Genomic DNA, 13,734 nt, shown 5'->3' with positions numbered 1-13,734 from the left:
TTGAGGGAGTGACCGATGCGTGCTGTGGTGGGAGTGGGAGTCTCCACGGACTGAGCTTGGTTTGGACTCCCTCCAGCCGCCGGAGCGTGTCTTTGCCCGGGGTTCAGAGGCTGGGCTCTGGGAAGGTTTTGGAGATCAAGGAGGGGGGGAGGTGACAGTCAGTGTTCTTTGTGCCTGCAGAACGTGGTCCCGAGCCCCTCCAGCCCCAACCAGTCTTACCAAGGCTGCCGAGGCAGTGCCAACACGTGTGCCATCAGGGAGAGTACCGAGAGGTAGGTGCACCGTCTAATATCTTTACTTTTCACTGATGATCGAGGAATCTTACGCCCTCCAGACGTTTCCCCTCATCATGTTGGGTTTCGGCCAATGGGCTTTGTGTGCCCCAGTGAGGGAGTACTGTTCGAGGCCAATGAGCATGTTCCATTGGACTCTGAGAGACACTGGTGGAGCCTGTGAATCGGTGCAAAAGAGCTACAAGGTCTGACGTTGACATTAAACAGAAGGTCTCTGCAGGAGTTTCTCAGGGTAGCTGCTTCAACCATGGCCTCCCCTCCATCCTCAGTGGGGATGTTCGCCAATGACTGCACAATGCTCAGCACCATTCATGACTCCTCGGATGCTGAGGCAGTCCACATCCAAGTGCCACAAGATCTGGACACTATCCCCAGCTGGGCCTGTCAAATGGCAAGTAGTAAATGTGCTCGGGAATGACCATCTCCAGGAGGAGACCAATCTAACCATTCCCCCTTGACATTCAGTGGCGTTACCATCACTGACTCTCCCACGTACAGGGGGTTCTCATTGACCAGACCCGGACTCACTATCTAAACACTGTCCAAGATCAGGTCAGTGGTTGAGAAGCTCAGTAGTTGAGAGTTCTGCAGTGAGTAACTCACTCTTGACTCCCCAGAGTCTGTCCACCACATACAAGAGTGTGAGGGTTGTATTCCCCACTTGCCCCGGATGGGGGCAGCTCCAACAACACTCGAGGAGCTCAACACCATCCAGGACAAAGCAGCCCCCACTTGATTGGCACCACATCCACTTCCTCCCCCACCACCGACGCTCAGTCGCAGCAGCAGTGCGTACTATAGGAATTCACCAAAGACCCTCAGAAAGCAAATTCCAAACCCACGACCACATCCATCTAGAAGGACGTGGGAATGCCAGCACCTTCAAGTTCCCCTCCAAGCCACTCACCATCCTGACCTGAAAATATCTCGGCATTCCTTCACTGTCGCTGGGTCAAAATCCACGAATTCCCTCCTTCGGCACATTGTCCGTGGACACAGCAGTTCAAGAAGGCAGCTCACCACTACCTTGTCAAGGGCATATACGGACGGGAGGTAGATGCTGATGACCCCTTAAGCAAATACATTTGTAGCACTATAGTACGAGGCAGTGACCATCACCAACCAGACAGCTTTCCCTGGATTGACCCGCATCGGCAAATCTCACACTGCGTTCCCCGATGTTGATCAGTATTAACCAGAACCGAACCACGGTATCAATATGGTGACTGCAGCAGCTGGGAATTCCTGGGCGTGTAACTCACTTCCTGAACACCACCCCTCCACTCGCCCCCGCCAAAACCTGTCCTCCTATTGCAAGGTACAAGTCGAGAGGGTGATATCTGCGTACAGCAGACTCCCGTGAGCTGGGGTGAGTGGGTAATGTGCGTTAAGTACCACCAGTTGGATCATTGGACCGCAGCTGGGAGGACAGCCCCTCACTCGGCTTAGGAGGAGCGGCTGGGACGTTGGTTTCTGGCTGTTTTCCCTGCCACACTACCCTGGTCTGGTGGGAAGGTGGTGGAGAAACATCCTGGGCTTCACCCGCCCCTGGGCTGCTGCGGGGATTGAGGGTGGGGGTGTGCTGCAGGGCGAGGGGCTGGCTGGGATAGCCTGGTGTCAGGCCCCAATTCTGGTTGCCCTGTTCCGCCCGAAAGACAGAAAACAGGGGCAGGCCATTCGGCCCTTCACGGCCGCTCTGCTGTTCAATAGGGCCACGGTTAGTCATTGAACTGAGTCCCCTGTTTCCACTGTCTCCCCTCTTACCCTTTGGTCACTTTAGCCCTAAGAACTATATCCTTCTTGAAAGCATTCTATGCTTTGGCCTCCATGCTTTGTGTGGTAGGAATTCCTCAGGTCTGCCCACGAACTGGGTAAAGACATTTCTCCCCATCTCCGTTGTCAATGGGCTGCCCCTGTATCCTCAGACTTCTGACCCTCTGGGTCTGTAAGTTGGAATAACGGAATGACCCAGCCTCGCTATCTGTGCCAGTATCAGACCGTTTTCTGTGTCACCATTTCCTGTCTCCTTTTCCTGCCCAGCACCCTGTTTGCTGCTTCTCTTTCACATACCGCACCGTGCACGGCTCAGTGGCCAGGACTGTCCCCTCCAAACCAGGGAAGGTCTCAAGTCCCACTCCAGGGATGTGAGCACGTGATTCAAGGCCAGCGCTCCAGTGCAGTGCCCTGGGGGAGTGTGCCTCACAGCCAGACGCACCTTTGGCCTCACCCACGCTCTTGCTGCGATACCCCACGGCATTGTTTTGGAATTTTGCCCGCTTCCATCTCCCGACCGCCCCTCCACCACACCTCGAGCAACAGCACCTGGGAGTAAATCTATCACAATACCTGGTCCATTTCACCCATCCTGTTGGCACTAGCGCCTTGGACCCCATGGCCCACTCAGACTCCATGGCTCTATGTCCTTCACCATGACCCTGAAGATGCAATCCTCTCTCCCTGTGACTGTAATTTGTTTCTGAAAATTAGAGCTGGGACATCAGGCAGAGGAAGAGGTGATTTGGCCCATCGAAGCAATGCCACCAGCCATTTCAGTTAGAGCACCCTGTGTACAAATATGACATTTGTGATTGCAGTATAATGGCTCAATGATCTTTTTGTCTCTCTATCTCTTTACCCTCTCTCTGTCTTCTCTTTTTCTCTCTCTCTCTCTCTCTCTCTCTCTCTCTCTCTCTCTCTCTCTTTCTTTCTTTCTCTCTTTCTCTCTCTCTCTCTCTCTCTTTCTTTCTCTCTCTCTCTCTTTGTCTCTCTCCCTCTCTCTCTCTCTCTCCCTCTCTCTCTCTCTCCCTGTCTCTCTCTCTCTCTCTCTCTCTACCTCCCCCTCTCTCTCTACCTCCCCCTCTCTCTCTACCTCCCCTGTCTCTCTACCTCCCTACCTCTCTCTTTCTTTCTTTCTCTCTCTCTCTCTCTCCCCTCTCTCTCTCTCTCTCTCTCTCTCCCTGCCTTTCTACCTCCTCCCTCTCTCTACACCTCTCTCTCTCTCTCTCTGTCTCTCTACCTCCCCTGTCTCTCTACCTCCCTCCCTCCCTCTCTTTCTCTCTCTCTCTCTCTCTCTATACCTGTCTTTCTACCTCCTCCCTGTCTCTACACCTCTCTCTCTCTCTCTCTGTCTCTCTACCTCCCCTGTCTCTCTACCTCCCTCCCTCCCTCTCTTTCTCTCTCTCTCTCTCTCTATACCTGTCTTTCTACCTCCTCCCTCTCTCTTTCTCTACACCTCTCTCTCTCTTTCTTTCTCTCTCTCTCTCTCTCTTTTCCCTCCTCTCTCTCTCTCTCTCTCTATATACCTGTCTTTCTACCTCCTCCCTCTCTCTTTCTTTACACCTCTCTCTCTCTTTCTCTACACCTCTTTCTCTCTCTCTCTCTCTTTTCCCTCCTCTCTCTCTTTTTCTCTCTCTCTCTCTCTCCCCCCCCCTCTCTTTTCCCTCGGTAGGACGCCTCCAAAGATGATGTACGCATCGATCCAGCCATCCTCGAACGCAGTCCGCAGTCTGGAGTCCTCATCCTCATCCTCCTCCTTCGAGTATGGGTAAGAGACCCTCAATGACGTTCCACACAACCCCATCACCACCACAACCCCCCTCCCCTCCACTCCCCCCAGAGCAGCTCAAGTCAGGAGCCATTCACCAGGCAAAGAGCCATTCAAACCTGGAAGGAGACCAGTGAAGGAAGCCATTCAGCCCAACACAGGGAGCCTTGGATTATTCCCCCATGTCCATCACCCTGTCTCAGCATCTTCCCATGCGTCAAACATTAACCAATTTAATCTCAAAAACATCAGTAATGTCCATCAATACCGTCTGCCTCAACTCTCTCCAGGCCAAGTGTTCCACATTATTGCTACCTGTGTAACACCATGGGAGTCACCGGCTGTAACTCTCCTGTATGTATTAAATAAGCACACACTGTGTTAAAGTGTGCCTGCATATAGTTTATATCCCACACTGTATGTCACAGGGATGGAGCATTCAGTCTGTTGCAAAGTTGTAAAACTCCTGTGCATGTTTAAGACAGAGGGTCTATATATAAACACATGTAGCCCAACTGTGTATTTATCTAAACACACTTATTGTACCAAGGGTGTGTGCATGTAAACATTTTAGAACATACTTTGTTACAGAGTTATATCGCCCATTGTGTGATAAAGGGGCGTATCACTCATGTAGCTGTTACATAATACACTGTGATAAAACTCGAACATACAAAATAGAAGCAGGAGTAGATTATTCATCCTGTTGAGCTTACTCTCCCAATCAACGAGATCGTGGCTGATTTGTTTGTATTTTGAATTCCACGTTCCCATCTACTCTCGATTAATCTTTGACCCCGCCCCCGGCTAAGAATCTATCTATCTCCGTCCTCAAAAATAGTCAATAATTCCCCCCCCCCATTCCTCCACCTGAGGCAGTATTCCAAAGTCTCTTGAGAGGGAAAAAAAATTCTCTTCCCACTTGTCCTGAAAATGTAATCCCAAATTTCAAAACAGGTGCTCCCTAGTTCCGGAGTCGCCCACAAGAGGGAGACATCCTTTCTACATCCATCTTCTCAAGATCATTTCGGGTCTTCAGTCAAGTCACCCTTGAATGTTCTAAACCCCAGTGTAAATAAGTCCAGTCTGTCCAACCTGTTCTGGTCTCCTTCCTATTGGAAGGATGTTATGAAACTTGAAAGGGTTCAGAAAAGATTTACAAGGATGTTGCCAGGGTTGGAGGATCTGAGCTACAGGGAGAGGCCGAACAGGCTGGGGCTGTTTTCCCTGGAGCTTCGGAGGCTGAGGGGTGACCTTATAGAGGCTTCCAAAATTATGAGGGTCATGGATAGGGTAAATAGACAAAATCTTTTCCCTGGGGTCAGGAGTCCAGAATTAGAGGGCAAAGGTTTAGAGTGAGAGGGGAAAGATATAAAAGGGACCTAAGGGGCAACTTTTTCACGCAGAGGGTGGTACGTGTATGGAATGAGCTGCCAGAGGAAGTGGTGGAGGCTGGTATAATTGCAACATTTAAGAGGCATTTGGATGGGTATATGAATAGGAAGGGTTTGGAGGGATATGGGCCGGGTGCTGGCAGGTGGGACTAGATTGGGTTGGGATATCTGGTCAGCGTGGACAAGTTGGACCGAAGGGTCTGTTTCCGTGCTGTGTATTTCTATGACTCTATCATCATCAAGACAACCGGCAAATTTCAGCTGTCAATCCAGTAAACCATCCTCACAACCACCTCCAATTCTGCCATACTGTAGTCCTACGTGGTGTAACTTTTTCCTGCATATGATGTATGATGTACACTTTGACTTGCGAGGTGTAACCCTGCTGTGTATCTCCGTGAAGGAAAACTTTAATGATCGGCTTTTCAGGACAGCTACAAGGGGCCCATATTTCGAGGGGGAATGCCAATTTGTCCTGCACGGGAGGTGGGTGCCAGATGGCAAGTTGGTTGAGGTGTTGCCTTGTGAATTGACCCGAGGGGAAGTTGTCCCCCAAGCTTCTGTTCAATTGAAAGTGGCGCAATTGTCGACGCGTTAAATTTGCTGACACCTTCGTTTTAATTTAAAGCAAAAGCTTTGTGAATAACCGTTGCCTTGGTGCACTTGCCGGGGCAACATCTCAACCAATCAAAGTCCACTTGCCAACCAATCAGTACTCGTTTCCCATTCCATATAAACGGTTTCCTTGGAAACTTGGTACTCTTGCGATTATCTCCTGTTGAGTTCACGATTTAAAAAAAAATCTCAGCTTACCATATCTGCATATCTTATAACGCACTGTTACATTAAGGACACGTTAAGCAGTAATGTTCAATCTGCTACATAGATGTGTGTATATCTCATCATGGGATGTGGACATTGGTGTGATGTTCCTAGTTGTCCTTGATCTAGGCTTTAACAAGGTCAGCTCACAGTTGACCTGTGGGTCTGAAGTCGCAAACAATTAATAGAAGCGCTACAGTGTGGGCACAGGCCATTCAGCCCACACTGACCCTCCAAAGAACATCCCATATTGATTTGCCCCTTTGCCCTATCCCTGCAACCCTGCATTTCTCATGGCTAACTTACCTGGCCTGCACAGCCCTGGACACTGTGGGTAATTTCCAATGGCCAATCCACCTAACCTGCATGTCTGTGGGAGGAAACCGGAGCACCCAGAGGAAACCCACACAGACACGGGGACAATGTGCTAACTCCACACGGACAGTTGCATGAGAATGGGATTGAACCTGGGGCCCTGGTGCTGTGAGGCAGTAGTGCTAACCACTGTAGACTTCCTTCCCTGAATGATATGAGCAAACTAGATGGATTTTTGCAACAGCCAGTGCTTGTTTCAGGATCACCATCGCTCAACTAGTTTTTAATATTTGAAATTTTATTGATATTTCATTGTAGATCCACCACTAGTAGCTATGATTTGGTAGGGTTTGAACCGATAATTTTCCTCATGAAGCCTAGGTCTCTGGAGTCTTGTGACATTACCATGTAGCCCCCTCCTCCAGCAGGGGGCATTGCAGGACTGTCTCTATGCTGATAGACTCACCCTCACCCTCGTCCCCCATTCCCCAGGGTGTTACCTGAGCTGAAGAGTTTGAATGTCTGGATAGACTGGGAGTAGAGGAGCCTGAAGGGGGGTGGAACTGAAATAGTCATAGAGAGGTACAGCATGGAAACAGAGCCTTCGGTCCATCTCATCCATGCTAACCAGATATCCTGACCTAATCTAGTCCCACCTGCCAGCACTTGGTCCATATCCCACTAAACCCTTCCTATTCATGTACCCATCCAACTGCTTTTAAAATGCTGTAATTGTACCAGCCTCCACCACTTCCTCTGGCAGCTCATTCCATACACGTACCACCACCTGCGGGAAAAAGTTGCCCCTTAGGTTCCTTTTATATCTTCTCCCCCTCACCCTAAACCAGTGCCCTCTAGTTCTGTCCTCCCTCACCCCAGGGAAAAGCCCTTATCTATTTATCCTACCCATGCCCCTCATGATTTTATGAACCTCTATAAAGGTCACCCCTCAGCCTCTGACGCTCCAGGGAAAACAGCCCCAGCCCGTTCAGCCTCTCCCCGTAGCTCAAACCCTCCAACCCTGGCCAACATCCTTGTAAATCTTTTCAAGGTTAATGTGCAGAAATTGAGGGACTCGTGCAGGAAGGAGCATTTTCCCTTCCTGTGTTTGCCCAGCTAGTTTGCTCCTGTCCTTCTGGGGGGGGGGGGGGGGGAAGGTCGGCCATCTTGACCCAGCCTGGCCCACATATGGTGGCTCAGGGGTTAACACTGCTGCCTCAGAGCGCCAGGGTTCAGTTCCACCCTCAGGGTGGGGGTTTGCACGTTTTCAGGCAAGTGGCAGGAGGGTGGGGCTGGGCCGGGCCTACCTGTTAGGCTTCTGTGACGCTGTGACCTTGTGTCGCCCCCATCCCCAGTGAGAATTCGGGCACTCAGGCAAAGGCTGTCGGCATTGGCAACCGTCTGTCAGACTGTGAGGAGGGGGCAGACGAGAGGTCTGGAGACGCCGCTGAGACGGAGCAGGAGGATGAGGGGGAAGAGGAGGAGGAAGAGGATGAGGAGGAGGAGGAGGAGGAAGAGGAGGAGGAGGAGGATGGCTCCGACATCCCGATGGAGGCTCGGTCGCAATGCGACTCCAGCGACGACGACCTGCCGCTCTCCTACCTGCGCTCGTCGGTCAACAGCTACTTCGGGGCGATGGGCAGACTGGCGCGGGGCGAGACCGTGCGGATCCTGGCCCGCCGGCTCACCCTGGACAACAAAGTGCAGTACCTGGTGGAGTGGGGTGGCCCCTCCATATTTTAGCTCCCCCCCCCGCCACCGCCCCTCCCCAGAGAGGCTGGGAGAGTCCCACCTGAGGGGGAGGGAGTGCAGGGAGGAAGGGGTTGTGTTGGGAGGGGGGAGAGAGAGGGGGTGGTTTGCGGATCCGAGGAACCAACTGCCAAACCTTGAAACAGCTTTCCCCGAGCCAGGCATCCGCTCGGCATCAGGAGCGCGGTTTTTAAAATGCCCGCGTTTTGTTTTTGTAATCTTTTTTTCTTCCCCTCACTTCTTCGGGCCCCATTCCATTAGCCTTTCCGCTCAGGCTTCCGTGGTATGCACACCCCCTCCACCCCCTGCCCAAACGCAAGTGTGTGTGCTAATGGAGATGCCACGGGGGACTGTCACTGAGAGAGTTTAATATCACAAGAGCCCCCTTGAGTAAAGGCGGAGTGGGACTGATGGTGCAGGGAAGTCTGAGAGACGCGAGGGATGTAGGTTGTGCTGGGCCCAGAGTCTCTGAGAGAAATGGGCAGAAAGGTGCAGTGGGACTGTGTCGGGGATCTTGGGTCAAGTATGGGGAACGGTATAAGCGATACTGGGGAACTGTGTATGGGACTGTGCGGGGGACACTGGGTACTGTGTATAGGACTGTGCGGGGGACACTGGGGACTGTGTATGGGACAGTGCGGGGGACACAGGACTGCATGTTTGGGGCTGTGCGAGGTCGCTGTGGACTGAGTATGGGACTGTGTGGGGGCCACTGGGGGCTGATAATGGGACTGTGTGCGCTTTGGACACTGGGGTATGTGTGTAGGACTGTGCGGGGGACACTGGAGGCTGTGTATGGGACTGTGCAGGGGACACTGGAGGCTGTGTATGGGACTGTGCGGGGGATACTGGGGATGGCGTATGGAACTGTGCAGGGGACACTGGGGACGGTGTATGGGACTGTGCTGGGGACACTGGGGATGGCGTATGGGACTGTGTGGGGTCACTGGGGACGGTGTATGGGACTGCGGGGGACACTGGGGATGGCGTTTGGGACTGTGTGGGGGACACTGGGGACGGTGTATGGAACTGTGTGGGGGACACTGGGGTCTGTGTATGGGACTGTGAATTTAGAAGCACTTTCTGTTTGAGTATTGCACCCTGTTATACCCTGTGTCCCTTCCCTGGGGTCAGCTATTCTCCCTGTTAGACATCCTGTCACTTTCCCTGGTCATCCCCATCTCTGCCTGTTTCCCCCTCTCTCACTCCCTATTGCTGTCTTTTGGGCATGTTCCCTCTCTCCACCCCCTGTTTCCATCCTTCCACCTCTCTCTATCCTTCCTCCTCTCTCTCTTTCTCCCCCTTCTCTCTCTCTTTCTCCCCCTTCTCTCTCTCTCTCTTTCTCCCCCTTCTCTCTCTCTCTCTTTCTCTCTCCTCCTCTCTTTCTCACCCACTTTTTTTTCTCCCACCTTCCCCACTCTCTTTGTTGCACCCTCCCTCTCTCTTTCTCCACCTCCCTCACCCTCTTTCTCTCTCTCTCTCTCTCTCTCTCTCTCTTTGTCTGTCCTTGCCATCTATCCATCTCTCTCTTGTCTTGCTTTTCCCATTTCCTTTTCTCTGTTTTTACCTCACTCTGTGTTCTTCCTACATACTGTATCTTTTTCGGTGGGTGTGTACGATGCTGTTTCTCGTTTCCTGTACCTGGCCTACTTCCTTCCCCTACTTTGGAAATTGTGTGTGTGTGTCTGTCTGTCTGTGTGTGTGTGTGTGTGTCTGTGTGTCTGTGTATGTAATCCCTTCCTGTCTGCTGTTATCCACTGTCCAATTTTGCTTTCTGGCTTGTTTTTCCTTCTCTATTTTCCTCTTTATCTCTCAGTCCCTTCCACTGCAGGATCTGCTCTGTGAGAACCTGCTCCCTTTAATGTTTTGAACAGTGCAGTTTAGGTCTGGAGGGCTGATTGGGGGTGGGGTGGGCCGGTGCAGTAGGACAGTGAGGAGCTAGTCTCGGAGAGGATGGTGCAAAATGTCCCTCACTTGGAGAGAGCATTGAGCGAGAGGTCTTCTAAGACTTCCCTGTTGCGTTCTTCATTCCTCAATTCGTTTGGAGTTCCCCGTTCAAAAAGCAAGTCAGAGAGGTGGGAAATAAAGTCGCGTTTTCAGGACCATTTTCATTCCTCCCAAGTTCTCTGCCGACTGCAAGATGTCATTGAGCAGTTCAGGGAGGGAGGGGGGTGAAGCGACAGCCACTGGTGACAGTGAGGCCTGCAGTCCGTGAGGAGAAAGACCGGGAGATGTAACATTGCGAAGCCAGTGTCCCTTAGGGCACTCCAGTGTCCCTGACCATTGGCCATCAGAGGCGAAGGGGTGACACCTGTGACAGGGAATATTACAGTCCCATTCAGACTGCACAGCGCAGAAACAGGCCAATCCGTCCATGTGAACCAGCTCCCCATCCATCTGAACTTCTTTGCAACTCTCGCTTCCTTCTGCCCCTTCCTCCCTCCTGCATTTGAGTAGCTTCCAGTCAGGTGGTGTTGACCTCACCCACTCTGTGCTTCACTTTGTCCCCTGCTGTCTGGGTGAAGGCGGTTACTGGGAATTCTCTGTTGGATTCCTTACCGCTGTAGCCCCAAGATCCTATTCTCTCCGAACAGCAGTGAGAAACACTCTCTCGGCGCAATCCATTGAAAGAAAAAGACTTTCTTCTTCAAAGTTACTAAAGGCCGCTGCATCCAGTAGTAGAGTTCTCCCTCCAGGGGTAGGGACCCCCAGCCTGTTGCCCACGCCCCCCCCATTTCCTGACAGTGTAACCTTGTTGTGCTTTGCTGCTTTGTATCAGCTGCTCCTGCAGCTATACGGCCTACTGCCCACCTTTTGTGATCCTCCTCCTAATACCCCATGCTCCCCCCTTCTCTTGCCTGTCTGTGGAAGGGGAGGAGCCACTGTGCTCTGAAACCTTTAGTCGCGTTGTTAGCTTAACATTGAATACCCCCCCCCGAGCCGATCACTGGTACGGGAACAGACCTCCTCCCCCCCTCACCCCCCGACGCTTGAGATTCTTTTGGAGAAGAGATTATTTTGTTATTCTGTAATTTAAAAAGAAAACTACACACACATCCCACCCACCCGCACGCACGTACACACACATATATAAATATATATAGATATATTATATAAAAATAAAAGGTTTTTTTGTTTCGTTTGTGTATTTATTTTGTAAAATGCGGTTTGTTTTTCTCTGTCCTTGTGAGTTTTTTGTCTTTATTGCCTGCAGTCCTGTCTGCTGCTAATGTGCAGCGTTCCCAAGCACATCGTTTCTCCTGTGCCTCTCTGCTGACCTCCACTAACTTCCAGAATGTCGGATTAGCAAGACAGTGTGGCTCATTCATCCCTTGGGCCCTCTGCCATGCTATTCACTTAGATAATGGACCGTCTATTGCACAGAAACAGCCCCCTGGCCCAACCCTTCCACGCCGACCAGATATCCTCCATAACTCGAGTCCCATTTGCCCTCTGAGCCCCTTCTATTCATATACCCATCCAAACAGCCTTTTAAATGTTGTACCGGCCTCCCCCACGTCCTCTGGCAGCTCATTCCGTACATGCACCGCTCTATGTAACAATGGTGTTCCTCGGATCCCTTTAAATCTTCGCCCTCTCACCTTAAAGCTCTGCTATCTATTTTTGGACTCCCCCTCCCCAACTGGGGAAAAACTCCTTGGCTGTTCATTCGATCCATCTTAATGCCCCCATCCACGCACCACCACCACCACCCACCATGCTGCTTTTCAAGTCCTTTCCCAACAGTACTCTGTCCATCTTGGGTTTTGAATCTCGTTAGGTTTTCTGTTGGTGAGGATTGTGTCACTGGAGTGATCCTGTGCTTCCTGACACCAGGAATGGTTGAGGTTCCTAACATCACTGTGGTATTCCGGTTATGGTTCCCCCCTCCCCATCGTCCTGCACACTTCCTCCATTTTGGAGAATTCTTCAGCTTTTGGGACGCGATCTGGCTGACTTGGTTTCCAGCCACTGCATGTGCTCTCCTCCCTTCTTGCCTGGATGAGTGCAGCCCCAACAATGCTCAAGTGCAGCCCGTCCAGATTAAAGCACCCAGTCCATCAGCGTAAGCATTCACTGTCCCCACACTAAGGCAGCACTGTTCACCATCTGTAAGACGCGCTGCAGGATCTCACCAAGGCTCTTTCAAGAGCACCTTCCAAATCCGTGACCACTGCCATCTAGAAGGGCGAGGGCAGCAGATACATTGGACCAGCATGGCCCTGCACCTTCCCCTCCAAGCCACCCGCCATCCTGACTTGGAAATATATCGCCGTTCCTCAGCTGTCACTGGGTCAAATTCTGGTCGGTGTACCTGCACTCAGAGCAGCTTACTAAAGCAGCTCTCCATCTTCTCCAACCAGCGATTAGGGATGGGCAATAAACACAGGTAAGAGTCAACCATGTTGCTGTGCAGTCTGGAGTCATGTGTAACTAAGGCCATTCTGTACATCAGATGGGTTTTACTTCTGACAATTAGCAACAGTTTCATGGCTAGCACCACTTGATTTTTTTTCAGTTCTACCGCCAAGCTTATTTTACCCCAGCACCCAGGTCACGTGCTTTTTTTTTGCTAGTGTGGAAACAAGCCATTCGGCCCAGCAAGTCCACACTGACCCACCAAAGTGCAACCCACCCAGACCCATTCCCCTACATTTACCCTTTCACCTAACACTACGGACAATTTAGCATGGCCAATTCACCATTTAAATGCCCTTAAAGTTGGTGCGTTTACTACTGTTTCAGTCAGTGCGTTCTACACCCCTACTTCTCTCTTGAGTAAAGAACCTACCTCTGCCATCTGTCCTATATCTATCACCCCTCAATTTAAAGCTATATCCCCTTGTGCTAGCCATTACCATCCGAGGATAAAGATTCTCACTGTCCACCCTATCTAACCCTCTGATTATCTTATATGTCTCAATTAAGTCACCTTTCAAGCTTTTCTCTCTAAGAAAAACAGCGTTAAGTGGCTCAGTCTTTCCTCGTAAGACCTTCCCTCCATACCAGGCAACATCCTAGTAAATCTAATCTGAACCTTTTCCAAAGCTTCCACATCTTTCCTATAATTCAATCCTACAGAATTCGGAAGAAGCTCAGCTGTTGTCTTTTGAGAAAATTCATTATCGATTGATATTTTAGCGAGATCTGGCCGATTTCTATCCATTATTATTGATGCAGGTGTATCTTTTGCAGGACTGAGAGCTGTAGTGTTTCAGCTGCAGATGTATGAAAAGCAGAGATCAGTTTGTTGCCCATCCCTTACACTATCAGAGCCTGAACAGAGATAGACAGCGACAGCAAAAGACATTTTAGGTGCTACATAGGCTTGCAAAAAATTTGCACACTAAGTTCTTCACCTTCACTTCAAGCCACTTAAATTCCATAGTGTTAGTGAAAATGTCTAAGGTAAACTTATTCAACCTGAGGGCAATGAGGTTTGATGACATGAGGAAGCATGTATTGGGAAAACAGCCAACGACAGAGGGTGTTCTACTGCAACAAGGCCTGAATGTAGCAATGCTGTTTTTTTTGCTGAAGAGGTGGTTACATTGATAACAGTCACAGCTCTACCAGAAACAAGTCGGAGACTGAATGAAATCAGAGCGGTGTAGTA

At 50.8% G+C, this 13,734-nt stretch overlaps 1 protein-coding gene across 1 annotated transcript in view; it reads left to right on the top strand.

Annotated features, from left to right (window-relative positions):
* Positions 1-11,265, top strand: part of LOC132832687 (PHD finger protein 1-like) — a 68,863-nt gene extending 57,598 nt beyond the window's left edge. The window contains exons 14-16 of the mRNA XM_060850780.1: positions 181-272; positions 3,742-3,837; positions 7,724-11,265. Of these exons, the coding sequence (XP_060706763.1) occupies positions 181-272; positions 3,742-3,837; positions 7,724-8,111 (576 nt within the window). The 3' untranslated portion in view covers positions 8,112-11,265. The remainder of the gene's footprint in view (positions 1-180; positions 273-3,741; positions 3,838-7,723) is intronic.
* Positions 11,266-13,734: the final 2,469 nt, after the last annotated feature.

The sequence above is a fragment of the Hemiscyllium ocellatum genome, chromosome 35 (genome assembly GCF_020745735.1).
Source record: "Hemiscyllium ocellatum isolate sHemOce1 chromosome 35, sHemOce1.pat.X.cur, whole genome shotgun sequence".
Taxonomy (NCBI): Eukaryota; Metazoa; Chordata; class Chondrichthyes; order Orectolobiformes; family Hemiscylliidae; genus Hemiscyllium; species Hemiscyllium ocellatum.
Note: the sequence above shows the minus strand (reverse complement) of the source record. Positions and strands in the feature narration are given on the sequence as shown.